This window comes from Rhea pennata, chromosome 1 (assembly GCF_028389875.1).
Source record: "Rhea pennata isolate bPtePen1 chromosome 1, bPtePen1.pri, whole genome shotgun sequence".
In the NCBI taxonomy this organism is placed as follows: Eukaryota; Metazoa; Chordata; class Aves; order Rheiformes; family Rheidae; genus Rhea; species Rhea pennata.
The window spans coordinates 75240276-75267417 of record NC_084663.1 but is presented as its reverse complement, the minus strand read 5'-3'; the positions used below and the strand labels follow the sequence as shown (position 1 = coordinate 75267417).

General features: G+C 40.7%; 2 protein-coding genes across 2 annotated transcripts in view; one reads left to right on the top strand and one right to left on the bottom strand.

Annotated features, from left to right (window-relative positions):
• Positions 1–22823, bottom strand: part of STK38L (serine/threonine kinase 38 like) — a 48598-nt gene extending 25775 nt beyond the window's left edge. Inside the window, exon 1 of the mRNA XM_062592073.1 lies at positions 22749–22823. The gene's annotated coding sequence lies outside the window, so the exon portion shown is untranslated. The remainder of the gene's footprint in view (positions 1–22748) is intronic.
• Positions 17–25242, top strand: LOC134136597 (uncharacterized). Its single transcript, XM_062568540.1, has 3 exons — positions 17–216; positions 22761–23377; positions 24547–25242. The coding sequence occupies exons 1-3, from the start codon at positions 17–19 to the stop codon at positions 24687–24689; spliced, it is 960 nt and encodes a 319-aa protein (XP_062424524.1). The 3' UTR covers positions 24690–25242.
• The last annotated feature ends 1900 nt before the right edge of the window (positions 25243–27142 follow it).

The window sequence follows — 27142 nt, the reverse complement described above, 5'->3', positions numbered from 1 at the left end:
GGCACGCAGTGGCGTGATGCACCAGCGGCACATCGGGGAGGAGCAGCAGCTGGAGCAGCAGCTGCCCAGGCCCCCGGGCAGCTTCGGAAACGTGCCCGGCCAGGTGTTACGGGCCGATACGCCAGCACGTGCTAAAACATCTGATACCTCCAGCGATGAAACAGAAGCAGAAAGGGGCCACACTGCGTTAGCATCCCTGACGGAAAACATCTTTATGTACTACAGTTCCTGCTAGCACAAATTTGGCAATCGCGTTGCGCGTGTTTTCACCACCCAGTCATTTATACTGAACCTCCTCTGGGAGAAGTTCCCCATCTTCTTTTTCTATAAGCCATTTAAAAACCACTTCCAAAACTTTTGAGAAGCCTCCAGAAACAAGCAGAAAACAAACCTACAAAATCTTGAAGACTCAGAACAGGAAGCAAAAAAAAAAAAAAAAAAAAAAAAAACGCTCTGCTCCAAACTATGTCATATGTGGGCTAATATTTGTCAATATTTTGTGTTATTACTAAATACTGATTACTACATTCAAAACGGAGCCTTACCCAAAGTTCACTAATGCCAATGAAAACAAATTTCGTTTCAATAGATTTTTACTTAATATTCTTGTCCTGGCACCTGGACAGTGCTAGCTGTGCTACTGCTGTTACTGAAATTCATAGTTACGAGATCAGCATGTCTTCGTGCACATTCGCTGGGACACAAATCGGAAAGAAAAATAAATATTATATTGCTACATAATTCTTGTTTTAGCAGTGTCACCATTCCCAAGCCTCTATTACACTTAGTACACTACCTGAGGGAAGTAACTTTCTCTGCCAAATGTAGCAAATCAAATACTTCACAGAGATTTTTCTTCAATGTTATTGCCAGAGTAGATCTGACATCTTGTTACAGTCTCTATTTGAGAAGGGAAAAAAACAAAATAAAAAATTGCAACAGGCAGCCACTAACCTTTAGCATTTCATTTACCTCATTTATATACTTTATTTCCTTTAGTTTGTTACTAGTTTCCCAAATATGCATTATGTCCTAATAAGTTTTGCTACTTTAAAGTTACAGAAAAAACTACTCTTGTTCTATTTAAAGCAGCACTAAGAAACAGAGTAAAATTAGTCCTGTCAGAACAGGCTTTGCTATTTAAAAGCAAAAGATGTTCATATGTTTTAGCCATTTAAAGTCATTCTTCCTTTCCCTGTGGAGCGTCCGTAATGAGTCGCCCGTTATAGTTGCAGCTAAAAGCAGACAGAGCTCCATGGCTTGCCTAGCCCCAGCTAATAAACCAAAAAAAAGGAGACATTCCCAGTGCCTGAGCCCCACGCCTGGGAGACAGGAGGAGTTATTTGCAGACGGAGAATTCAGGGATAGAAATACTTCACAGCTCATGCGCCCTTTGCAACTGCTGCACTTCTCATTGCAAAGACACCAGGTATACCCAGAGCGCTGCACGGCCCAGAGCAACTTCTTGTCTCCAAAACGCCCTGTGCATTCAACATCCCTAAATTCCAAAGAAGATTTTTAATCCAATGGGCCTCAGATAATATATATATATTAACATGAAGTTACTTTCTTACCTTTGGGTAGACTCTTAAATCTATAAATCCCATCTACCCCAAAGTATAAGAGACGGACTTCTGAGTAGATTAGGCAGAAGGATGAAGGGAGGAAGAAGAAGGGGAAAAAAAAACAAAGAAAGTAAAACAAAAAACCCCACCTAGTTGTATGTGCATGGTACGCTGGCACTAGGCAGCCTGTTTCTGGAAGAAGCTGTCCCACTTTCCTTGAAACCATCTGCTTGTTTCTTTCCCACTGCCATTCACTCCTCTGTGCCAGCACAGGGGACTACGTAACCTAGATTGGGGAACCGAACTGTTTTAAACTATTCCCTTTAAAGCATTTTTGCTGGTTTTACTTGCTTCAATTGAAATAGATCATATTTTTCCACAGGCTGCTCCCAGGCCAAGATCAATTCTTTCCAACGGAGTTTGTCTGAAGGTAAGGAGCACTAAGCAAACAGGGCTTTACGCATCCTTTTAGTTTGGCTCACAGAAAATAATCTCACAACAAACCATTACAACACACCCGTAGTAATGGTAAGGAAATATTTCCAAATATGGAATAAAAACTGAATATTAGAGTTCTGCTGCACTTAAGGATTTCCTGCTATTCAACTAAGTAGAGCAGCAAGTCTCCCATGAACAACAGCCTGTGATTCAGTTCTATCCTGCTTTCAAAAAGCAGCAAGCATAACTGACAAATGCAAATTCATTTCCCTGACAGGAAAAGAGACTGGGTGGGTAAAACTATGTGTATACACATATATTTTATTTATACATATATATACATACACACACAATCATTTTTTAAGAAGTTCATTTTTCATCTACTTCAAATAGCAAAGAAACTTTTCACTAACAGAAGGAGACAGTAATTATCTGAGGTTTAGAATTGCAAAACCACTGATAAGGTCACTTTTCATCTCAGCTATACTTGATTCAACCTTTGACGATACAATTACATTCTTTATGTTCCACCATCAATAGCTCTGTTCCAAAGTTACCAGCACAATTCTGAGATGTCCTGTACTTAGAGCATTCACTCAACGTTGAATGACTTGCAATGACATATCAAAATCCTTATGAGCTCACCCTTTCAAATAACTCATTTTATTTTCTTTACAGAAGTGCTCTTTAAGAAAACAATCCAGTGCCCTCTGAAATTACTTTACTGTGCAGGACTGTGGTTGCAAGATAGGCAAACACCATCAACCTCACACAGTGAGAGAGGAAAACAGAGTTTGTACTTCTGCTCCATCATTAAGAAGAGGGCTAGAGCCAAGACAGCAAAGGATTGGAGGAGTCTGCGTCCCCCTCAGCTGTTCTGCCCTCCAAGGAGGGCTCCATCTGGAAGCTCAGCTCTGTACAATACACCGGGAGGCTAAACCAAGCACAGCATGTGATGGGGAACCTCCAGTCCCATGCAGCCCTCTCTCTCATTCAGGGTTTACCATGGTGCCTGAATTGATGTTTTGGTTAATTGGCAACAAGGGAATTCAGTAGTACTTGCTGGAAGACAAACAGTGCTGTACAGCAGAACAACATTTCATACCTTGCTTTAGCTCACTTGCTTCTTTCCTATCTCTTGGCTCTCCTCAAGATTCACAGTGTTGCAACTCTGTCCTCTCGGAAGAGTCTCTAACAGGAAGCTCCTCTTCTACTAAAATAAATGCATTCATGTGCACTTAAGCATTTTATCAGCTTTTAGCAGGTACTTGCATCCAGTTGTATTCACCAAAACATTGTTTTAAGATCTGCTAAAGTAACTCGCACATAAAAGGCCATGCTTCACATTTTGCTGCAATGTCTTGGACTCCTTGGAGTAAGTAATTAAGAACAGAACAAGGTTAGTATTTCAAAGGTCACTGTCCAAAAGTCTGCTTCTTTTCTAGTTACTTCTTGTTTTTTTGGATAAAACTCTACCACATACAACCAACGACATGTCCCACTTCAAAACATAGACAACTGTCTGAAAGTAAGATTCGGTCAAATGGATTTCTCTGGATCTGACTCCATCATGACCAAGAGACACAACTTAAGACAGTAGTAAAGAATAAGAGAAGGAGCTTCTGATGTGACAACTGCATTGAGGTTCCTTGAAACTGTAATATATCTTCAGCTTTGGCACAAAAAACTCAACTCAGCTGAATTTTAGGGATGGTGCAAGCCTTTCTATTTCTAAGCAGCCTATTCTGTTCTATTTCTAAGGCAGGAGAGGGTTGGCCCTTGGAAACTGGGAGGGATATCCGTACTGGACAGCGCTGAAGGAAAAGAGGGCATTAGGCTTGTTTTTCTTTTTATTGATGTATGTTCAAATACCTGACTCTTGCTAGGCTCTTTTTAGATCACATCAATCAAATTAAATATAGTAATTACACATGCTAAGTCTGTGCCAGCAAAGGAGCTGACTGCTAAATGAGACACAGAACATCAATGACCGCTATGGCCTGTGCAGTGCTCATAGTCAGGGTTAATGAGCACAATGCATCCCTCTGGCCTTAAAAAGCTCCAAACGCAGGTAGCAAATCTTGTTAGTACATGCACCATCGGAGAGCAGACATTTGCCCATTCAAATCCCCCCACTGTAACAGTTTAACTATGTTTTTTTTTTTTTTTTTTTTTTTTTTTTTTTTTTTTTTTTTGAGATGGAAACAGCTGTTGGCACATAAACCAGACTACTGCGATGAGGCCCAAGATACACAGAGCTGAACAGATGTTTGACCTAAAAGGGGAATACACACTACTGCCTTTCTAGTGCCTGAAGCTAGGAAGCAAATTTGGAAGAAGCAGAGGGATAGCTCTGTGCCCTAATTTTACCACCAAGCCCAGAGCTCCCGATGGTTATCAGTACTAAAGGTAGAAGAAGAAACATTATTTCAAGAAGGCATGCCACTATGATGGCAAGATCACAGTTCCTACAGTAACAACAAAGACATCTGAGAAGAGTGAGTACTACCATTCAGCCTTATTATCAGGCAATTTTAGGGTAGAAGAGTCAAGGGATCCATGCCACATTTTTTTTTGCATTCCAACAGCAGCTATACATCACCCTGAAACCAAAAATACTGCTCAACAAGCTTCTGTCAGCAGCTGAGAAAGGTGAATAAACCCCAAACCATAATTTTCTCATTGCTTGGCACTGCATGCAGGTAGTTGAGGGATTTTATCCTTCTGAGATTTAGATGCTTAGCTGTAGAGAAAAGCATCTCTTTCATATGCATTCAGACTCACAACCTTCATGAAACCCAAACTGTCCAGCAGCCCATTGCTTTAAGCGTCACAATTCTGTTTACCCACCTCCTCCATGGTGGAAGTGTGACCACTAGTGTGTTTTGTTACGGATATGTGTATATATACACATAACCCCTCCTACACACTCACATATCCACAATTCTAGAGAGGTCAGAGAAAGACACAAAAGAAAAGAAAGATCTGCACCTAAGTGAAACTTGATGAGGTTTGTCATGGTTATTAATTGCTGTGGAAGTTCATTCTCCAGTGTTGGCCTGAGAAAGCTCATGCAAAATGAGTGTTTTCCTTTAAATTAATATCAGATATTTGATTAAATTATCTGGTTTCCTAGTTAAAGAATAAGAGAAGCAAAAGCAGAGTGTGGGCAAAAGCTCTCACCATGGCCAACTACACGAGAAGATGAGAAGGAAATGGAACAGAGGACACTTGCTCATCTACTTATGTTTCTAAAAGGTCCTAAGGCTGCAGGGTAGCTGCTATACTATGGTTAAAACATGCAAGTATCAAATTTCCAAATAAAGAAATTCCAAAGAATCTAGTTTCATATGCTTTCAAGATAAAATTGATTATGGCCACAATAAGAGAATGACAAGATAACCTCTCTAGGAACAAAACCCTCCTACCAAAAAAGCCTACAGAAAAAAAAACAGTCCTGCAACTTGTCCTTAGGGCTAAGCATGCTCTGAATGACTGAGAAAAGGAGCAAGACTCATCAATAAGAAGCACTCTTCATGGAACACAGGTCACTTCATACAAAGGTTTAGGCTTAACAGGAAAGTAAAAACAGAACCTGTACATCTGCTCCCACAGAAGAGCTCTCACTGCTCCTTTTCAATCTATAATCACTACAGCCCTGTAAGGTGACAAAATGTCATTATGTCTCCACTTTATCCATCAAACAGACATGAAGACAAGTGGAGTTACCTGCAGGAAATCTGAAAGGAAACTCCAGTTCAGCACTAAAGGTTAAAGATGGAGATGGATGGAGTGGCAAATAAAGAGGTCTTTCAGGCAGTGATCTGGATTGCTTGACAAGTAGGATACAACCAGCTATTTCCCATAAATAGTAACCTGAGAAAAACCCAAATAAGCTGTAGAAAGAATGAGATCATCTCCACTTCTGAAATACTGTTTAACATTAATATTTCTTACAGAGATGGGCCCTGGGCACAAGGCCTTTGCACAGTAAGCATGGAAGTTGCTGCTGCCAAGTCCTGTTTCAAGGAACGTCAGTGCAGGTTCCTGAACCGCTTTATGGAAGGTGAGGTCTCTCTCTGCATTGATCCCTTAGATCCTGGTCACGCACTCCTACTGCTTTCCTGATAACGCAGCTTGCAGCGACACAGCCACAAGGCAAGCTAGGTCAGCTCACCAATCTGAACAAAATTAAGCTACAACCCCCTTTCATACCCTGGTAAAAAGATGATCGTTTTCCTTAAGATCAGTGAGCTAGATTGTCCCACACTGTAGCTACACAGCTGCTAAATCCAGTCAAGGCGAACACTGAAACATATGAGTAGGCTCGGGGCCAACGCAAGGGGACCACCCCTTTTGCAGGCATCTCAATTTAGACTACACACAACCCAAGGGCAGGGTTTGGATATGCTTGTGCTGACAAGAAGGCAGAAGAGTTATGACTGCTCTTTTTTCACAGGGGACAGTTAGATCATATTAGGCATAACATAAAACCACAGCCTAACTGTGAGAACTGTTCGACAAATGTTAACTCCTACCAAGGAATTACACACTTCTTACACTGAGTTCTGCTGGCTTCGCTTGGATGTAGGCTTTGGAAAGCTTTCAAAAGCTAGGCCACGACTACTTCCTCACTACCTCCTCCTTTACTTCAATCTGCATCAATATGGAAGATAAGTCATTTGATTCTGATGAAAAGGCTCATGGTGAGATTGATCATGATGAACAAGCGGACACCCCTAACCTAGGTGGTACACACATGACCATTGCTACAGAGGAGCTGACATACATCACTGACAACCTCTGGCCAGACTTACAAAAACTGGGGAGGATTTGTGCTCTCCTTAGGCTTGCTCTTGAGCCCAAACCAAGTGCTCCTCCTAGAGCACTGCTTGGTTCTTGTTTGTTGAACAAAGCCCAACACGGGTATGAAAGCTCCAACAGCAATGCTGACACACTTCATGTCTGAATTTGAATAGTTTTACGATCACCCAAGGAATGCTGAGAACAAAGATCGAGAGCAAAGTCAGGTACCTGAACTATAGTAAAACACCAGGAAAGTCCACTGTAAGGCCCACTCTAGTACCTCACTCATTTTGTAGCGTCTCCTCTCATTTTATCCTACTGACTCTACCAGAAGAGTTCCCAGCAAAGGCATCCTTACTGCATTCCCCTAGCAGCATCCCTACCAGTGACTCAAGGTATACAATCCTTTCTGCAAAATAAAACGTGCAGTAAATTCCTGCTATTTGCCAATAAGCCAAACATTTAAATCACGAACAATTTAAGTCTTCTCCATGCCCCCCCTCTTTTTTTAAAAAAATGTTGCGGATAATCCTTGGTATAGAGGAAGGATGCTCTTGTGGTTACAGCACAGGAAACTGCATTAAGTAACAGATGATCTGGATTCTATTCCATTTCCCATGTGACTCAATGCAGAACCAAAAGTCAACATGAAAAAAGTATATATCTACTTCATGTATGCCTCAGTCATCCTATGTGAAAACAGACATATCGTTCCTGTACCTAGCAGGTAATGTTAGGAAGCTTAATGAGTTCAAATGTACAAAGAACCTGGAGTCTTAAGATGATGATAAGGAAGTATTAACAAGAATTTAGTAGCACAGACTCTGAAAATACCCCAGAAGTATGAAGCATGCGGCCCCTTTCTTGTAACCAGACTTCTATGAGCTACTCCATTTCATCAGACTGGAGAGACAGTTAAGTACTCTGGCAACTCCAGAAGAGATACTAATCTGTATATCGTGCATTTGGAACAGTGTGTGAAGAGATAAGCGTTGTGCTTCCAAAGAGGGGGTTGAAATTTCATTCTAATTTCAGAAATTGGAGGAAAAAAATATAGGGGAAAAAGACAAACAAGAAGGGGGACAGAAAATACAGGAAAGGACAACTTAATATTCATACACTGCAAGTGGTCAAGTTTGCTGATAACATTTCCAGGTCATGCTACATTCACCCTTGGCTAAACGTTGCTGTTGTGAAGTACTCATTTGAATGACTCCCTAATCAATGTTGATACATTCTGCTGCTCATATGCAAATAACATTAACCAGCTGTCTTTAGAAGTACTGATAAATGGACGACATTTGGAAAGTTTTACCAGTTTCCCCACTACAGCCATAAGTGACAACAGGAATGTAGTTTGTCCCACTGAAATAACATAGGGTAGGAAAGAGTATTTCTTGGAGGGCAGGGTGCGCCCTCCCCCTTCCAGCTTACCCAAAGTTGCAAAGGTCTCTTGGGGTTATTAGCAAGCCGGAACTGCTTTTCTCTCCCCTTTGGGATATCTCTCATAATAAGGCTAGAAAGCCTCTTCCAAAGAACGAGAGCTGCAGGCGTTCCTCCGCTCCCCCACGTGATGTCTGCCCTCCCAGCCTTCAAGCAAATAAGGTTTTGCCTCACTTTAAAGTGTCTTCTAACCGCATCTCAAGGTATTTTGCAAAACTAAGGTAAAACACAAGATCTTTGTGAAGCCAGTCAGCAGCAGCAGCATCACCATTTACTACAAAGGGAAGTAAATGAACTCAGTGCTCAGAGGACTTACAGGAGCAGGAGGGCAGAACGTGAGCAGCAAACTGTGCCTTACAAGAGCAGGTCTGCAGGGAGTTGGGACCAGACCCATTCCCACCCCTCTCATAGCAGTAGCAATACTAGTGTAGTCGAGATAACCTATCGGCTGCCATAGCATTCTCCACATGTTGTTCTCAAAATACAAGGACAGTTTTAATCCAGTTTTAGAAACGAGGAAACTGAGGCACAATACAATTAATCAGACTAGCCAAAAAGATGCCACAGCAATTCCGACATCCCTGAAGTCCCATCGCATTCAGTCTCCTTGCCAAGGATACACAGAGATACAATAACATCACCCCAGGCCCCCGTGGCTTTTCTCATATAGAGCATCATCACTTAATAAAAATAACACAGAGCTTTCTTTAAATGCTATGAAGGGAGAGGACAATTTCTTTATCTGAGTATCATTAAAAAAAAATCCACGATGCAACACCACTCTGCCATGTGAAACACAGTGTAATTTGTGTAAGCTGCCAGAAACCTGAAAGAACAGCTGAGAAACGAAATCACTGCAGTGCTCCTGACTCTTACCTTTAGTTTAGTGTTATGGAGTCAGATCAGGTCAGCAGTCGAGCACTGGGGAAAGGCACGCTATCTCTCTGGCAGAACCTCATGAAGATATGCATGTTTGAAAAATTAAAACTTGTGCAACTTCAGAAAAAAAAAAAAAGTTTTATGAAAGCCTATTTTTAACACCGAACAGCACAATGAACTATGGGAAACCTGGGCTTTTCAGAAGTGCGACTGCAGGAGCCACACCTACGTATACTAATATTTACCCTGAGCCCTGGGGCTTTCACAGCTGCTAATGAGGAAGCACATTCTCATGCTCTTTTGGAGGAAATTAAGCCTATTCTGACTACACTGTTTGCCAAACAAAAGGAGTTTGTGAATTCCCAAGTTTTTGCATGCACCTGCAGAGCTATTTTACCAAGGTGAGGCCGGTTGATCTTATCTTTGTTGAACTACCCACTGCCATAGGAAATAGTAGTCAGAAGTCACACTCATGCCGCAGCGCATATACACGCGTGCAGGGCAGCACAACAGGTAGCCCACTGGGGCCTTGCTAGAACCTACCTTTTTTTTCCTCCTGAAAATTAAGTTACTTTGTTTTACCAGCTATTGCAGCACAGTGCTAAAATAGTTCAGTAAAACAGTCACCTTCATTGGAAAAAGCAGCAGATGCCTCCTCCTAAGGCATTTTAGAGGAATCCCCTTCTGAAAGGGCTTTTTCATCTCCACTGAGCACATGGCAAGTTAGGATGCCTAGCTTTGACTTGGACATGCAGCTTTTAAGCACCTAAGTGAAGGCTGATGAATCCTACCTGGCAGCTGATAAAACCGCCAGCCCTCATTGCAATGAAGATACCAGGTACTAACCTTAAGGATTTAGCAAATTGCTTCTCCTGATCATCTCAAAGTCTGCAGCTGTTGGCTGTGTCTGTAACAGATTCCTCAAGCACTTTCAGAAACCCAGCCTCATCAAAAAGTAGTCCTACAACAAATGGATGTGACTTATAGTTAAAACATATTTCTAGTGCCAAATAAAGCAACCAAACTAGATAGCATCTCTCCCCTATCCCCATCTCCACAACTGTGCACTGGACTCTCCGGCAAAAGAGGACTGGGCAACTGTCTCTCTAATGTGGATACACTCAGCTTCCACCAGAGTTGAGAATTTGTATCCAACTGTGGTTTGAGCATCTTGTCATTTTTACATCCTTTAACTCTGGGCACCTCATAGGCAGTAAAAATATTCTCCACAAAAAGATGAAGATCTGAAGCTCTCTATATAGTGTTTGGTAAAAATAACTCTTTACAGACATCCTTTGCCAAATAAGTGCCCAGACTTCAAAGGCTGAATTATAATGTTGAAATATTTGTAATGTAAGCTTCTCTCTCTCTCTCTCGTATTCCTTGTGAAGCATGGCTGGCAGTTGGATATGGCATCTTTCAGCTCAAAGATCTGGTCCAGGCAATAACTGGAAGTAGCTCTCTTGTGGCTTACGTGAAATGAGTCAGTGGATCTCAGTCCAGCTCTCAATAAATTAGGAACCACATCACAAAAGCATCTGTAAGAGTTACTTCCTGTGTTGATACCATGCAAAAGGCCAAGGACTGAATGAGGTGGGGAGAATGAATTACCCTCTCTCAAAATAGTTCCTTCAAAACATGAATTGCTTTTCCCTCGCATCTTTTGTGAAAGCAACCCAGTGCATTTTATGACCTGTGAACTAAGCATTTCTTCAAGAAATATATGCAACCTGATACTTTTGCAGCAGAAAAAAACCCAAACCTGTTGACTCTCAGCATGTCACAGCCATGCAAAAGGCAGGTAGCCCAGAAGAACAGTCCAGCCCCTCACATAAGCTGCCACCAGCCTTCTTCCCAACAGAGCTGCTTTGGGTGAGGGGCAGCTCACTGAGGCACTCCATGCAATTCAACTCTGCAGCCAAAACCAAAGGATTTCTGGTTTCTGGAGCCAACAGTTTAATTCTCATGTATTTTTCTTGAGGAAAGTTTAGCACACAAATATAGAATCTTCTTGAATAAACTATTCAGATTCAAGGACTCATGTCATTAGCAATCTTGGCATAGTCTCCTGCTGGTAAAGGGACATGAAGCAAGTAATCCAAATTTAAAGCAGTAAAAAAAAAAAAAAAAAAAAAAAAAAAACAACATTTTAAACTCTGCTTTAAGAACACAATGTAATTTTAAAAGGACACAGATAATATAAGATCAAAAGCTTGGATCATGAACATCAACCTTCATTTGTCATAAAAAATCCCCACACCCACTGGAAAGCATTACATAAATCCCAGTTAATTAAGTTTGCTAGAAAGCTAAACTATAAACATCACAAATACAATTCAGAACAGTATTTTTGAAAAACAATCAATAGTACTAACTAATCTGAACTCTTGCCGTGCTCCAATGATGCAAGATAATTGAATATTAACACAATAACACATTATTAGCAATCTGGTGCTGCTAAGCAAATTTAGAGATACTGCATTGAGAAAAAAAAAAAAAAAAAAAAGCATGTTTCATTTGAGGATGAAGGCATTCTGAATTTTGGTCCTTTGTCAACAACTTCTAACCTGAGTGAATTATACAGTGTCAAATGTGGTCAGTATCCCAAAGAACATCAAAAACACCTATGAAAAGATCTTGGGACACTGTATATTCTCTCTCTGCCTATCACCTCAGAAAAAATCTTCTGAGTATTTAGAGCAGAGAGTGGAGTCTCTGGAGTTTCCTTTTCAGTCCCTTCTCCCTTGAAGTTGATGAGAATAAAAGAGGGTTCTTGCATAGAAGTAGCACTGATTATGGCACCAAAGGAAATCAAAAATTAAAGACATTGCTAAGTGTTTTTTATTTTATGAATACATTCTTCATTAGCAAATATTAATTTAGATACCATAAATTTAGAAAACCATTAGAATGCATTCAGTGCAGCTTTCTTATAAAAGCATGGGTCTGCTAAATTTTACTTCCCTTAAAAGCCCTACGCTCTTGGTCAAGCATAAACTGCACTCCTGATCTAGCCTCACAACGAAAGAGAAAAGAAGAGGAAAAAGCACAGAACAGGTGCAGCATTTACTGTATCACATGCAAAAAAAAAAAAAAAAAAAAAAAAAAAAAAAACTTGCTTCCCCTCCCTGGGTATCCATACATGATGGGAGCCTACTTCTGCAAGTGACTTCACCTTGTAACCCAGACGCTTTGTTGACAAGATGATCACCACCCTTGAATACAAGGAAGCTGCACCCTAAGCGCAGATTCAAACGTTCCAGACAGAAGTCTGGCCTCGCATCCAAGACAAATACGGCGTTTAATCTGCACTGCACTTACTGCGCTTTATTAGTCTGCACTATCTGGAGACAATTTACTTTACGATTCAAAGGGAGCAGAGGGGGGGAACCTTACTTAACCAACGTCTACGCAGCAAAATCCAGCCCTGCCTCGGCAGCCAAGAGAGGGAGGGAAAGCACAAAGATTTCACAGCGACAGAGGAGAATCTCATCATGCAACTACATTCTTCAGCTGCACACAAGGCAGGTGCCAGCTCACTACAGCTTTCTTATGTCCTAAGCAAGAACAGAGAAATTTACCCTCTTACTCTGCACAGCAGGTTGTTTAGAGATAACAAGACTGCTTCAAAAGCACTTGCACCAAAGAACCAAGAACATGCATTTACGTTCTATTTCACAGACAGGGAATTACAGCCAGGTAGGAATAACAAGGATACTGTCAGGTATGACTAGTCTCAAAAGTGATCTTCAACACAGAAAAAAAATACGAAGAACACTTAACAGGTTTCATTATTTTTTTAAAGAGACAAATAGTCTCATGGAAATTGTTGTATTCAACAATCATTCTTAATTTTTCACTTCCTAAACAACACCGGCTCATCCAGCATCACAGTCCGAAACTGACTGAACCGACAAAACTGGAACTGGCTGTTTGAATCATACTGCTGGCTTGATAAAAAGGGCAGGGGGGAACTAAACTTACTTAATTTTCATTACAGTATAACTTATTTTTTTTTCCTCTGCTTATCTCATAATTACTCACTTCCTTTTTCATTTTTGAACTTTCCACTATTCTTTCAGTCCTTTAAAATGCAGTGATCATGTGCATCCATGCATGTTTTCTTTTCTAAAAGAATGCCTTTGATTTTAAAAATTATTTTACAAAGCAAGTTGGTATTATTTAAACAGACAATGTGTAAGCATGTTTCTTCCTTACACCCTCGCTGCGGCCAGAGCCTTGCATCTTGCAGAAGAATGAAAATGAAGGCAGCAGCATTTTTGGCAGGCTCTAAGGAACCACTTTGCTAGTTCCAGCAAAGGTATTTGAGGTTGTTAGCAGCAAGGCTGCAGCACAAGCTGTGAGAGGCCGCTGAAATCAGTGGTGTAGGCCATGGTAAATTCATACAAGTGAAGTTCTTTCACCTCTGATTCGGGCACTGGAACATTCACCTTTTTTCCTAGCACAAAAATAGTTTTGTCTGTTTTTTTTTTTTTTTTTCCCTCTTATTTGCCACCACACTATTGGCTTAGCTGTCTGTGGAAAAAAACACAAGGAATTGACATGAATATGATGCCTCTCATAAAAGGGACTTAAAGCCCTTCCAGTGAGAGCCTAAGATTTTGGAGAGATGAATGAACCATCACTGTCAGAAACAACGCTTGCAGTGGGAACACAGAGCAAGCAGCACTGTGACAGCAGGGACCATGCAAGCTGTAGTCAGATGTGTCCTGGAAAATCACATAGAAAGTTCCTTTAAGTCACCCCACAGTAAAACACCACTCATATTGACTGAAGGAGTTGTGGTTAGAGCTGTATATACATGACTGAACTCAAATCTCCACATGTTGGTAAGCCAGTTAACACACCCACACTCTGCGACTCCCAGCACTATCAGCAGGATTGATGATACCAGCACAGTAATGTCTGTACTCCTCAGGGTGACAAAGCAGCAGAGGAGTAAGTTTGGGAAGACAGGAGGATGCTTCACTGCTCCCGTCACAGGAAACTTTGATGAAGTTCACCTGGGTCTAAATTACAACCGTGGTATAAGAATCCTCAGGAAATGCAAAAATTTATACACTTGAATTGATTAGCTGGTAAATATATTACAATCCTCACCTGGACACCTCTATCCTTCCACGTATTACTACCATGCCACAACAGATGAAATTCAGATTTTAATCCTACGTACTTGTTCTTCTGTAACACTATTTAGATACATGATCTCAATTCTTTAGAGATAACTCTGCATTTCCTTGTGTACCTGGAGCAAATTGACTTCAGTGTGTTCCTTCCTCTGGAAGGAACATAGCCTGTAAATACTACTAATCACTGACAATCAGAGATGGTCTAGAAGTGATGCATGCTACAATGTATGAAAAGTCGATTTTTTTTCCAATTTCTTTGAAGGTTTGCCAGGAAAATTTGAAAATCTAAAAAGCATTCCACTTGGTTCCTCTCCCCCCAACTTTATCACTGGTTCATGAGAAAAGGAAGGAAAGGGAGGAAAAAGAAGATGTAATAGGGAGGGGAAGGAATTGTGCTTTTTCTACTCCCTTCATCTTTCAACACCAAATACACGTTTTTCCAGGTCTTTCTCCCTCTGAATGAAAAAGTTATCATTCTTAAATGAAATCATTCCAGAATTCAGCTATTTCCAACTATAATGCCATGAACGACGCAGAATAAGTATATCCTTCAAGCTCAATCCATCTGCCAAGAAAGACCAGATTGCTTACAATAACCTTCTAGAGAGAGAAGAATAAATAATCTGTAATTCATTTTCTTACCTGAAATGACTTCTAATGATAACTGTACTTCATGCCATAGCTTAGCTGATTCCAGAATGTGGTCCACAAGACACTGCCAGCAGCATGGGGCATGGTCAACAGAACAGCCTTTTCTTTGGTTTGTTTGTTTTAAATCAAAGATGCAAGACAGTCTGGGGAGTATATTGTGGGTTGAGAAAAGCTTGCGATTCAGTGAACTTGAACTATAGTTCAACTTTTGCTGCTGATTCCTTCTACCCCATAGTTTGCATAACTCAACTTCACTGACAGCTGTAACACTTGAATTCAGCTGAAGAATGAGTTGTATTTGACTTCTTGTGTATATCCCTTCTAATTAAGTATTCTCTTAAGGTCAGTCATATTCACATTATACTAAATACTCATGTTTTTTATTTTAACTGTGGAGATCTGCTAAACTCTGATTATTAATCTGTTTGATATGTCCATATTTTGCACTTTGTTTTTCAAGTATTTCCAATAAATAGTTTCGGCTCTATAGATTTTTATTCTTCTTAGTGTAATTTTGCCTGACTTATTTAAGTTCACTCAATTAATATGACTCAAAGGGTGATAGTGAACATAATGCTTTTCTACAGAGAAAAAACACTGAAAACATTTTAATTGTTACTTATGCATCTGAGCAATGAGCTTACCACATCTAACTTTGCTATACAGAGTACAAGTGGGCCAAGATGCTCACATAGTACATATTTCATATGAACTCTCCTTAGCTGTTAAGTAAAACTCCCTGGGACATACATGGCAAAGCAGGGAAAAGAACCTCCATAGAAACATTAACCACACAAGAGAACCTAACACATCTGCATATACAATGGTCACCTACATACATTGCTATACAAGATTTGAGAGGTGAATTCATAGCAAATTCCTACTTTAATAAACCTTGCTTCTCTGCCCTTAACCACTACTTCATAATAAGATGCTAACTATGCCTATTAGGATTGTGGCAGAATAAAATAGTAAGACTTTACTATAAATAATATTTGCAGTGTATATGAATGTGAATATTTCCCTCCCATATTTTGAAAACAGGCTTCATCACATACTTCCTACAGTGTTAGCAGAAACCAAGATCTATGCTGTAACTAACTTCAAGAAGTGAAGGAAAATAAGTTAAACCATAAGGTTTAACTTGAGAGAAACTTTCTTTAGACACAAGAAAACTTTTAATTTATGCAAATGAAAAGTGGCAGGTCAGTCATGAAGAACATCAATCCAGCTGCTCATAATCCAAACACAAACAACAAAACCAGTGACAAAGACACACTCGCTCGATGCTACACATTAGTGATACCGGCAGTGGTAATTCCTCTCATTCTCCTTATCTCGAAAGTCAAAACTCCCTGTAATAAACATCACTTTCCAATACACGCCGCTATTTTGAACATCACCATAAAAACAGGGTAAATAAGTATCATCAAGTGTGTTTACTACACAAATATCTGTTAACCAAAAGCCATTACTCCACTGAACAGGAACACGTGTCAGCAGTTGGCTGCTACCTGTTTGTAGCAGCCATATCTTTCATTGTCTCTCATTGCTGTACATTTTTGCCTACTATCCCACAGAGAAGCTCATATTCTGAAAAGAGTTCCCTTACAGTTCAAAATGTCTGTGCTTAGCAAAGTATATATTTAATTTATCTCAAAGACAGACTTCATTCTCAGTCTTCAATTTCTCCTTTTCTGCACTGCCAAGCTCTAAATACCACAAAGCAGAAGAATCTAGTTATCTTTAACTTCAAGAAACAAGCGCCTTAAAACAATACCATACAATGCTATTATCTGTGGAGCTACGAATGTAAGCTAGCCCCTTTATGCCGGACACAGCATGCTAAAAGTTAGTGACATTTTAAGTGGAACAATTCTTTCATCGCCAGGCTTGATATTTGGCTGGCATCCTGGTTACCTCCCTTATAACGCACCAGTGAGAGGGAGGGGCTGGGAGCATATTATGCAATTGCTCACTGTAAAAATAATAATTAAAACCAATTTTACGAAAGGTCTGCAATAAACCCTATCCCAGCATACACAGGTTTGACCCTGCTGAACTAAGGTCTGTTATTTCTACCTGGCTACTTTGGCAAAAATGGATTTTTCCCGAAAAGGCATTTTTCTCAGTTCTTATAGAAAGAAAGTGAACACTTAAGCCTGAGAACTTCTCCTACCTTCTCCTCATTTTTGTTCCGACCTAGCAAATTAGCCAAGGAGGTAGCTATTCACTGAGAAATAAAGTGAACATACCAGGTCATGCCTATGTCCTGTCATCTTCTCCACATGCTCAGTTGCAATGTATGAAGACCCAAGATGGCTAACTATGTTTAACTTGAAAATATGGTAAAGGATTTCTGGGGTCAGGTAACCTGCATATGGGCTAACTTGTAGAAAATGCCTTTCCTGCAGATTATGAAATATCATTTGGAACTTTTCTATCAGTTTGGCTATAGGCAGGTTCTTCTATATTAGTGCATCATAACAACACTAGGGCTTTACTATCGCCATTGTGGTGTTAGACAGCAGTTGACTCAGACCTTCCTGAGCATTAGATTCAGCTCTACTCGTTCTCTAAAAGGCAAGTATTAATTCATACAGTTCTGTATTAATTCATACAGAAAAAATGAAGTAGAAAATGGTGAACTGTGAGAAAGGTCAGTTTTAAAAAGCAATCCCCTACAAGTGATTGGAACCTTTTCCAAGGAGAGCAGACTCGGCATTCCCAAACTGGCTAGGGTCTGCAGGAAGAGGACATACCTATCCTCTGCAGGGATTCTCAGTGACACTACCAGAGGTTCAAGGTGGGGAGCACAAGCGTGCTGGATGTACTACCTCTCTGCTGTATCAGGGACAAAGAGACGGATCATAGTCTTGTAAACCCTGGAGAACCCACCTAAATACACTTCAACTCCCCACTTTTGGGAGAATGCTTCTGTCACATAGCTTTCTTTTGCTTAGTCCTTGAGTTCTCCTTAGCAGAAAGTTTCAGGATAGTCACATGTCTTATAGAAGTATGGTTTTAATGCTTTTTCTTTTTATTTTTTTCTTCAATCCAGCCTCCTTCCTAGAAAAGCTGACTATATTTGTAACTCCTGTGGCTTGGCGTAGCCCTAGCATCTTCCTTTTAAATGCACCCAGCTTAAGCAGAACTGTATTTTGAATAAGCATTATTCTTGTACATAAAAAGCTCATACAAAGAACCCTAAACAAGTACTTCTTTCTACCAAGGTAGGCACTTGACTGAAGTTTTCTAACTGTTTGTCTAGGTCATTTGTTTACTTTTTTTTGTTTTACTACAAAGAGATGTTATATCTAGAATTTCTCAGCACATTTTAGCAATGTAGTAATGCTGCCTTACAACTTAACATGACATTACACACAGTACTCTTGGAAAGTTGTAAACTAGTATCTTTATTACACACTGTAGAGAAAGGTCTGTTTCTGTTTTTAGAAGGGTCTCACAACCTTTCATCTGTTCAAGAGACAACAAAAAAAAACTTATTTCCTTCCACAGAAGTGGAAACAAATATAATGAATTCCAATATGCCAAGATTTTGCTAAGTCTGCAGCTCCTCTACAGCAAGTCAGGGATCACAGGCTCAAATTCTGGAACATAAGAGACATAGCTAATGTAAGTTGCAATACAATAAACACTCTTCCTCTTGCACAGTTCCTCTCCCCATATATATTTGAGTTAGCCCCTTACTTCCTCCCTCCCATTCACTCTCCCAGCTGACACAAATTCTGTCTGTTTGTGCAATCTGTTTGCATCAAACTAGTACTTAATACTGTCTGTGCTTAGTTATTAAAAGGTGAATAGTCTTCTCTGGTTTTACTGCTCCAGGACATTTTTGCTATTGTGAAATCTCCTACACCCAGAACTACTATTTCAAAACCAACCATCCTTTCCTTTTACTAGCAAAAATATGGAAGTCCACTGCTCATCTGACAATGAAGAATTCTTCTGAAGCAGGTTTATTACATTAAATTTTCAGTATCTGTTTTCTTCATCATATTCAGTTGCAATTCATACAAAAACAAATTTCAGCTAAAAATTTTATGTTTAATTGTTTATAGGTATAAATATTAAAAACTGTACATCACCATACATCTTGAATTTACAGTTCAAATCAGATCTCAAAATTACTGAGAAAGAAAATGAAGTACTATGATCAGTGAAGTTACTTAAAGATTAATGTTCTTTCTCAATATGCTGTTTTGTTTTGCTTTTTCAATCACTATGGAATATTAGGTGAGATATTAATGCAAGCCTCACAAAATGACCCAATTTCACGAGTAAAAGACAATATTAAGTATGACAATAGTCCATTTTAATGCTTCCCATGCTGATCAAATGATTTATGACAAGGAAAGTAAATTCTTCCTGATTAACTAAATTCATATCCGTCGTCCCTGTTTGGGTTTTACTGTTATGAAAGAAAAATTTTCTACTGTTTCCTCATGCAGATGCAAGAACAATAGGATTGTCAAAAGTCATTCTGCAGTTTTAGACTATAGAGCTGCAGGATTTTCCAAACCAATCAAGAGATCAAATCCACTGTTCTGTATTTGGCAGTCACTTAACTTCTGATCCTTCAAGGAAAGGATCCCTCATCTTACATCCATTTCACCATGTAAATTCACATCATGTGCAAAATAACTCTTCCCTTAGTTCATACCCTGCATCATGAAATTTGGTCATCCTCCTGTTATTTCTGCCTGCGCAACAAGAGATGTTCTCAACAAGAGATATTCTCAACAGTTGTTTAGTCACGAGGCTTTTTTAAAAAAAAAAAAGAGAGAGAGAGAAAAAGAAAAAATAGGAGAATTGCATCAATCCATCCTGAGGAATTAAACTTCAACCAGATATTTACCAAAACTACATTTTCCTGCTACAGCAATGCAGCTACTATTGACAGCAGGTTTGCTTCAAGAGTGGTTATATGTTGAAGTGAGCTGAGAACAAGAGAAGATTAAGTGATTTGGTGGGCAATAGTATGTTTGATTTATGTCAATTGTCATTACATTAAGACATACAAAGCCTCTTTCTGAGGGACTAACAGCAAACTATTTACTGTATAATATCAGCTTACTCTTTTGTGCTGATGAATACTGTATTCAGAAAGGTAATTCTTTTTATTGCAATATACATGTCTAGACTGCATTTCTTCTTAGAATACAAAGTTTATCTTTACATCTTTAAAATTTAACTTTACATTTTAATCCCCTGCTTATACTTGCTGGGTAAAGAACATTTCTATTGGAATAAATGTGGACTGAGTGAAGACTGAATTTATGGGAGAAAAGATATGCTTTTAAAAACAAAATAACTTCACAAGCTAATCAGATACAGTGGATAAAGCCAGTGTTCCTCAAACTGTGAAAAGTTTGCCCCCCCCAATGAAAAAATTCCTAACTACAACAAGTGGCTTAAATAGTTTTTTAAAAAGTCTGCCTACCATTCAGGTTTCCAAAACACAGACAGATGAAGCAAAGAAGGTCACACAAAAATCCCGAGGAAAAAAAATAAGCTAGACAAGCCTCATCTGTGTGCATAAAAAGTTATAAATTCTATACTATTATTGTCAGTGTGCAATCCTCTATCACTTTCATTGATGAGAGGTCCACCAGGGACTCCACTAAGCACAGGATCAGACCTCAGAGATCAAAAAAGAAGGTTTGAACAATTAGGCCCACAACGAATTGCTTGACAGAAATCTGAAATATATGTTCTCCCGTGGACATTCTCCCATTGCGCACAGAAAGCACAGAGGCCTGATCCAATCACTGCAAGGTAATAGGGCTTGAGGGTTTTTTAAAGATTAACTTTCTGCAGATTAGGCTCAAGAAATAAAGCATAATACCTGTCCGCTATAAATACTTGCTTCTTAATTCTGTTTAGTTAGAGGTTTTTGGCGTTCTTTTTCCTCTGAAATGGAAGTGACAGAAGATTTACTTTTAGAATTGTTAAGCAATATGTAAAGTGCATATACACTATGCCATGTATACAGTGAAAAACAGCTAAGTTTCAATTCCACAGAACAAAGCTGACATTTCCCAATTTAAAACACCCCTTTTATAAAGGTTGGAAAATGTAACTGTAAATCACAGAAAATAACACTGCATCAGTAACAGGTAAGCATTACTGTATGTATCAGCATACAGTAACAGATTCTTCATATACAGTGAGCATGACCACTGCTTATCTCTCAGATTAGGCATATTAGCATATTTATAAGTATTTCAGCTAGTGTCCTGAGTAAAATTAAGACTGATACTGTTTCACCTATAGGTTTCTAAATGATAAGGAACAAAAAAAGCTTTTTAAGATTTCTGTGTATTTTAGACATGTTTTATAGACCATGCATAATAACTTAGTGAGATTTTCAGTGATATATACACTTACAAACAATATTTCTCTACTTGAAGTGACTTTTTTTTTCCAAACAGCTGTCAGAAGACAAAATCAGTATATGTAAACCCAACATCTAGGGTCTTAAAAATAAATTTCACTGCTCTTTAGAAAAAAGAAGCAAAAAGCAAAACCACATGAACGAATCCCACTTTTTTTTCCCCCCCCAGTTCTTAATCATTGCTTTTCATTCAGAGACTATTCCAAGGCTCATTTATTCCTGTTCCAGATTTTTCAACAGGAAAACTGGTATACAACATCAGCAGAGGCAGTCTTTCAGCGTGCACATGAAAAATCTATTGTTGTGATCCAAGCCGTTTAAAACTAAAAACGCAAAAACACGAGAGACATCTCGTACTTCTTAGCACTTTTATGTCTGAGTTACTGTAAACTGGCCAATGCAAGTAGAACAAAAGCTGAACTGTCAAACTACAGGCCAAATCCCAAAAATCCCAAACTCCTTTAAGTCTGGGGAAACGTTACAAGAGCAGTTTTCGATTTGTTCACCTGAGAGTGTGGAAACAGCGTGTGTGTGGGGGGGGTAGCTTGTTTTAAGTATAGTACAGAGATTGATCGGTGCTTTTTTTTTTTTTTTTTTTTTTTTTTTGAGGGCACTAGAAAGCCGCATTAACTCCTGCTCGTACGCCCCGCAGCACCTCCCACACCCCAGGCGCAGCCGAGCCGGGTCCCTCCTGCGCCCCGCGCCGTGCTCCCACCTCGTTTCCCACCCCGGGACACGCCGAGCCTGCCGCCCGCGATGGCCCCGCGGCTCCCCGCCAGCCCAACAGCCGCCGCGGCTCCTCGCCCGCCGCGCCCAACCGCCAACCAACGGCCGCCTGCCAACGGCCGCCCGCCTGGCGGCGTGCGGGCCACGCGCCCGCCAGCGGCGCGCGGACTCCCCGCACCGTCCCCCCGCGGGGGGACGCAGCGGCGGCAGGCGGCTGCCTCGGGGCGGCACTCGGTGAGCCCGCGGGAGGCGGCAGCCCCCTCCGCTGCTGCTCCAGAGCCCCTGCCCGCCCGGCGGCTCGGCCGCTGGGGGCAGGGGCAGAAGTAGCTTGAAAGGGAGCGCGTCCAAACCGGGCGGGCAAGCCAACCTTGCACCTCCCGGAGTAGGGAGTCGCCCATCACCCTCCTCTCTAGGAGGGGTTCAAACAGGGCGGCAGTCACGGCCAGCACTATCTTCTCACAGACTCTACGGCTATGGCTGCTCCTGCTGCCTCATGGGGGGGGGGGGGGGGGGGGGGAAGACAGCGAGGAGATTCCCAGTCTCCAATGACAGGGTCTCCCTCCGCACCACGCCGGGAGAAGGCTCCTTCCCCGCCTCCAGCCCCCGCCGGGCGAGAGGGCAGGGCTGGGCTGAGCGGCTCCCCCAGGGCGGAGGGCTGCCCGCGGCACTCACCTCTCCGCGCAGCCCTCCCGCCGGCTCCTCGCTCGCCGCCTGCAGCCGGCGCCTTAGTGCGAGCACGGCCCCCTCCGCCGCCGCTAATGGCAAGAGGAGGAGAGCGGCGGGAGGGCCCTCAGCGCAGCGCTGTTTACTAGGCAGCTCTCGCGAGAGCGCCGCGTGCCGCCATTGGCTGCCGCCGCCGCCGCCGGGCGGGCGGCCGTTGGGGCGCGAGCTCGGCTGTTCGGGCGCCGCCGCGCGCCGCCGCCGCCGGCAAACGGCGGACCGGACCGGACCGGACCGGACCGCAGGGGCTGCGGCGCCTCCGCCTCCTCCTTCCTGCGAAATAGCAGTCTTTCCGGAGCGCAGACAGCGAAGAGTCGCCGGTGTGGGCCTGAGCCGCGTCCAGGGCCGGCCAGCCAGGCCGCCAAGGAGCCCTGTGGGTTTGCAGCCTGAAGGGACTGCGTTTCTCTTCGGTTTAAGTAACCAGCGCAAAACTTCGTTTTCGAGTGACTTTGGCGGTAGGCGTTCCCCCGAGCGTTTGCAAACGCGAAGAGATGGCACAGCTGGGAAGGTGCTACTGAAGTGGCACACACAGATGCCCAGATCCCCAAAGAGAAAGCAGAAGAATCACCTGAAAGAACAGTGTGTGTACAGCCCTTTGATGCCTTTATATCATTCTAGTTCTACCAGTGAACTATAAGTGTAATGATGTTACCTCAGGTAGAAGATAGCTAAAATGCTGCTTTGTTTTATTGCTACTAGGTAATAAAAAAAGAAAAAAAAGAGGCAGCAGCAGAGCAGCTGCATTTACAAGGAAACTTATCTCAAGCATACAGTGACGCAGATGACGAAGCCGACTGTGTAGAAGGCAAATCTCCAAACTCAGACTGGTAGAATGGCCATTGAGATACTACTGGTTTCTGCTTCTTTCACAAATATGCAACACATGAAAGCTAGTGAAGGTTTAACATAGTGTCATCTCTTGACTTGAGGATTGTTTGCTAATGAAGATGACTTGCTTAGATGTAACAATTTATTTTACCTCATTAATTTTTATATAGAAACAACAGAGTCTTAGGAGCTTTATACACTACAAAATAAACTTCCTGTCCAGAGATATTAAAATCCCAGTGTTATCTACAACACCAGGGCCTTATTCCTGCAAGTAGGTCTACATGTCCCCTTGGCCTTCGGGCAGAGCCAGCAAATACTGGCTCTGAGATATTAAAATCCCAGTGTTATCTACAACACCAGGACCTTATTCCTGCAAGTAGGTCTACATGTCCCCTTGGCCTTCGGGCAGAGCCAGCAAATACGCTATGGACCTATCTGAGCAAAGTGGTCTACTTGCAGAGATCATTTTCAGAAGCATAAGATTTGGTAGCCTGGAAGTAACAGAAGCCTAAAATTAGCATATTTTAACCTGAGTGAGAGTTAAGAGTGCTTTCTGGAAGGACTGGCGTTTGTGATAGCAGAGTTGCACATTTGGCACCTGTGGTAGTGAAGTTATGCATGCCCATTTACCATGTTGCCATGTTGAAAACATTAACATGTAACTCAGAAAAGGAAACAGCAAGAGTGGCAAAGACTGTAAGTAAATTCAAAATAAACTGTTCATGGATCCAGAAACACAGTATTTCACTAAAGTACTCTTCCTGGAGCAAAAGTTTAAAAAAATCTTTATAAAAAACTGGTAAAGAGGAGTGAATGGAAGCTGCCCAAAAGGTACAGGTGCTGATTTTGGTTAGGGTTTTTTAGTTGTTCGAGAATTTTGATTTCAGCAGCTTGTTTCTATTTGTTCCCCTCTCTAAAGCCATCAAAGGGAACTTGGAGGAGGGAAGGTCAGTCGCAGACATGAAGAAGACCAGCTGTGACAATGAAAATTGGATGAATATTCACAAGATGATGTTACAGTTCCTGACTTGCTCTTGCTGCTCCTCTTGTGGGTCCTGCTAGGATAGCAGATGGCAGACACTGAAAGGTTGCTTTGCCAGTGGAAAATTACTGAGTTTTATGTTGGTTTTGTGTATGAGTGTGTGTGTGTGGGGAGGGGAGTTGGGTGAGTATTTATTTATTTATAATATTCACAAGAGGAAAACAAATGGTTCAGACGGCTATAAAAATTACTGATGTCTAAAGAACTGGTCATTCACTTTAGACAAATGATACATGTTTGTTTACATTATAAAATTCTGAGTTTTCCTGAATGGTAGTTTTGACAAAAAAAAAAGAAAAAAAAGGTATCAATACAGGTCTATGTTACTTAAGAGATTGATGGAAAAACTAAGTATTTCATGTTTCTATTTTTACCTAGCTATAAAAGTATTAATGTATATAAAAGCATTAGTGGATTTTTCGTGACAAAACAGAAATAGTTTAATTTCTTAATTTTACATTTGCATAGCTATACATATAGGAGGTCATCTTACTTGATCTTGCAATGAAATCACTTCTGTTGCAATTGAAGGCAGTGGGCTACCTAGCATGAATAAAGTTAAACAAATCCACAGCTTTTGAAGGTCTGCATTCTTAAAGGAAGTGAAGAACCAAAATGCTCACTCTTCAGTGAACCATGGCAGAACCAAACTTGCAAATAATTTCTGTTCAGGCAGATAAAGTGGGGAGGGTTGATAGAAACACATAACATTTTACCCAAGGCGCTTATGATTCAGTTATAAAAAGTGGTTGCTTAATAACTTTTATTTGTGTGTATTTGCTGACTTAGCCCTTAATTTGGAGGTATACTAGCCTAGTCACTGCAGAAGAATAAAATCTTTTTTCTAAATGAACGTACTTCTGCACAACTGTATAATGCTCTATTCCTGCAAGTTGCAACATGCAGTGAAAGGTTCCGTGCCCTCTGCTGAAAAGGTTTGGGCTGCAGGATCGGGATACACCCTGGTGCACAGCAATTAAAGACAAACACAAAAGCTTAAATAGCGCTTGTCAAATTCCACTGAACCTCTGAAGCCCTCAAAAAAAACCTAGGGTAAAGTCTGTAGCAAACCAAAACAGTATTGCCCTCATTATTGTAGTTCAAAAGAAGGATCACTTCTCTGTGAAAGGACATAGATGTGAGCTTTTGACATGAATTTCCTTCTCCTACAGTCAGTTGAGGTTAACAGATACAAATTGCCATGTCAAAGCAAAGCTGGAAATGTCTTTTGGAAAGATTCTGCATTTTTAACCATTAAATATCCTTTTTTGACATCAGAAATAATGTGTAGATGTTTGTCGGAGACATTACGAGTAGTTTGCAGCTATCTACTTAATGTAGCGTTAGGAATCAATTCTAATGTTCTGTACTTGCTTTCTTGCTTTTTTCCTATACCATATAAGCCACCTGTATTTCTTCAAAATAAGCCAAACCATTCTAAGATAGGTTGTAAGAACTATTGTAAGTAACTATTGTAAGATAGGTTAAGAAATATGGAGAATTAGGTAACTATAATGCACTATGCAGAAATATTCATCCAGATTTTCCATTGTCTTACTATGACTTTCTTAGCAACTACTGATACTATTTTTAATACAAATTTTACTTATAGCTCCTTGATCTGCCTAAATAATAGAAGTATATGTTTTTGTTATTTAATGCATGGAAAACCAGGAGTAGCTGCAAATCCTTTAACCTATGTTATGGCATTTAGCATAACATATAATTCTGACAAGATTTTGCATCTCCTGAATGTACTATGTATCTTTAATTGCTTGATTCCTATGAGACATAGTAGTGAATCAAATACTTTGAAAATGCTTGGTCATAGAGGAAAATATTATTTATTAATAGACAGAATGCACAATTTACGAAGGCAACACACGGTTGCACTTTTTATGCAGTGTTTCACAGTTGAATTAAACAATTAAGAATATCTTGGTCTTGCAAATTTTTGAAGGTATCTGATTGAAATGGATTGTCCTGAGTACTTTTGTGAGACTATTCACATAAATAACATTATTCACATAGCTGTTTTCTAGGTCAGGCTCCTTATTTAGGAAACTATCATCAATATTTAAAAAGATGTAACAACATAGGAATGTCCGCACCGGTTCAGTCCCAGGCGCTGTCTCAATCACATTTCTGTCTTCCTGGTGATCATAGGCAGACACTTAGGGAAAACAAAGAGCAAATGCATGATGAATTCCTTTAAAACCCTCCCCCCTCCAACTATCCTGAGCTTGATGTGGTCTGTCTAAACAGTAACTTTCAATGGCTCACTCTTCCAAGGGTGTGTGTAGTCTCCTCTTAAAACCTTGTAAACTTCTTCCATGTACAGCGCACTTCAGCAAGGAGTTCCAGTCTGTTGTGTGAAAATCACTTCCTTTTGTTTATCCTGAACCTGGCTCCTGAGAGCATATTGTTAGGACTGCCGTTTTGCTATCAGAATAGACAGTGAACTGTTGATCCA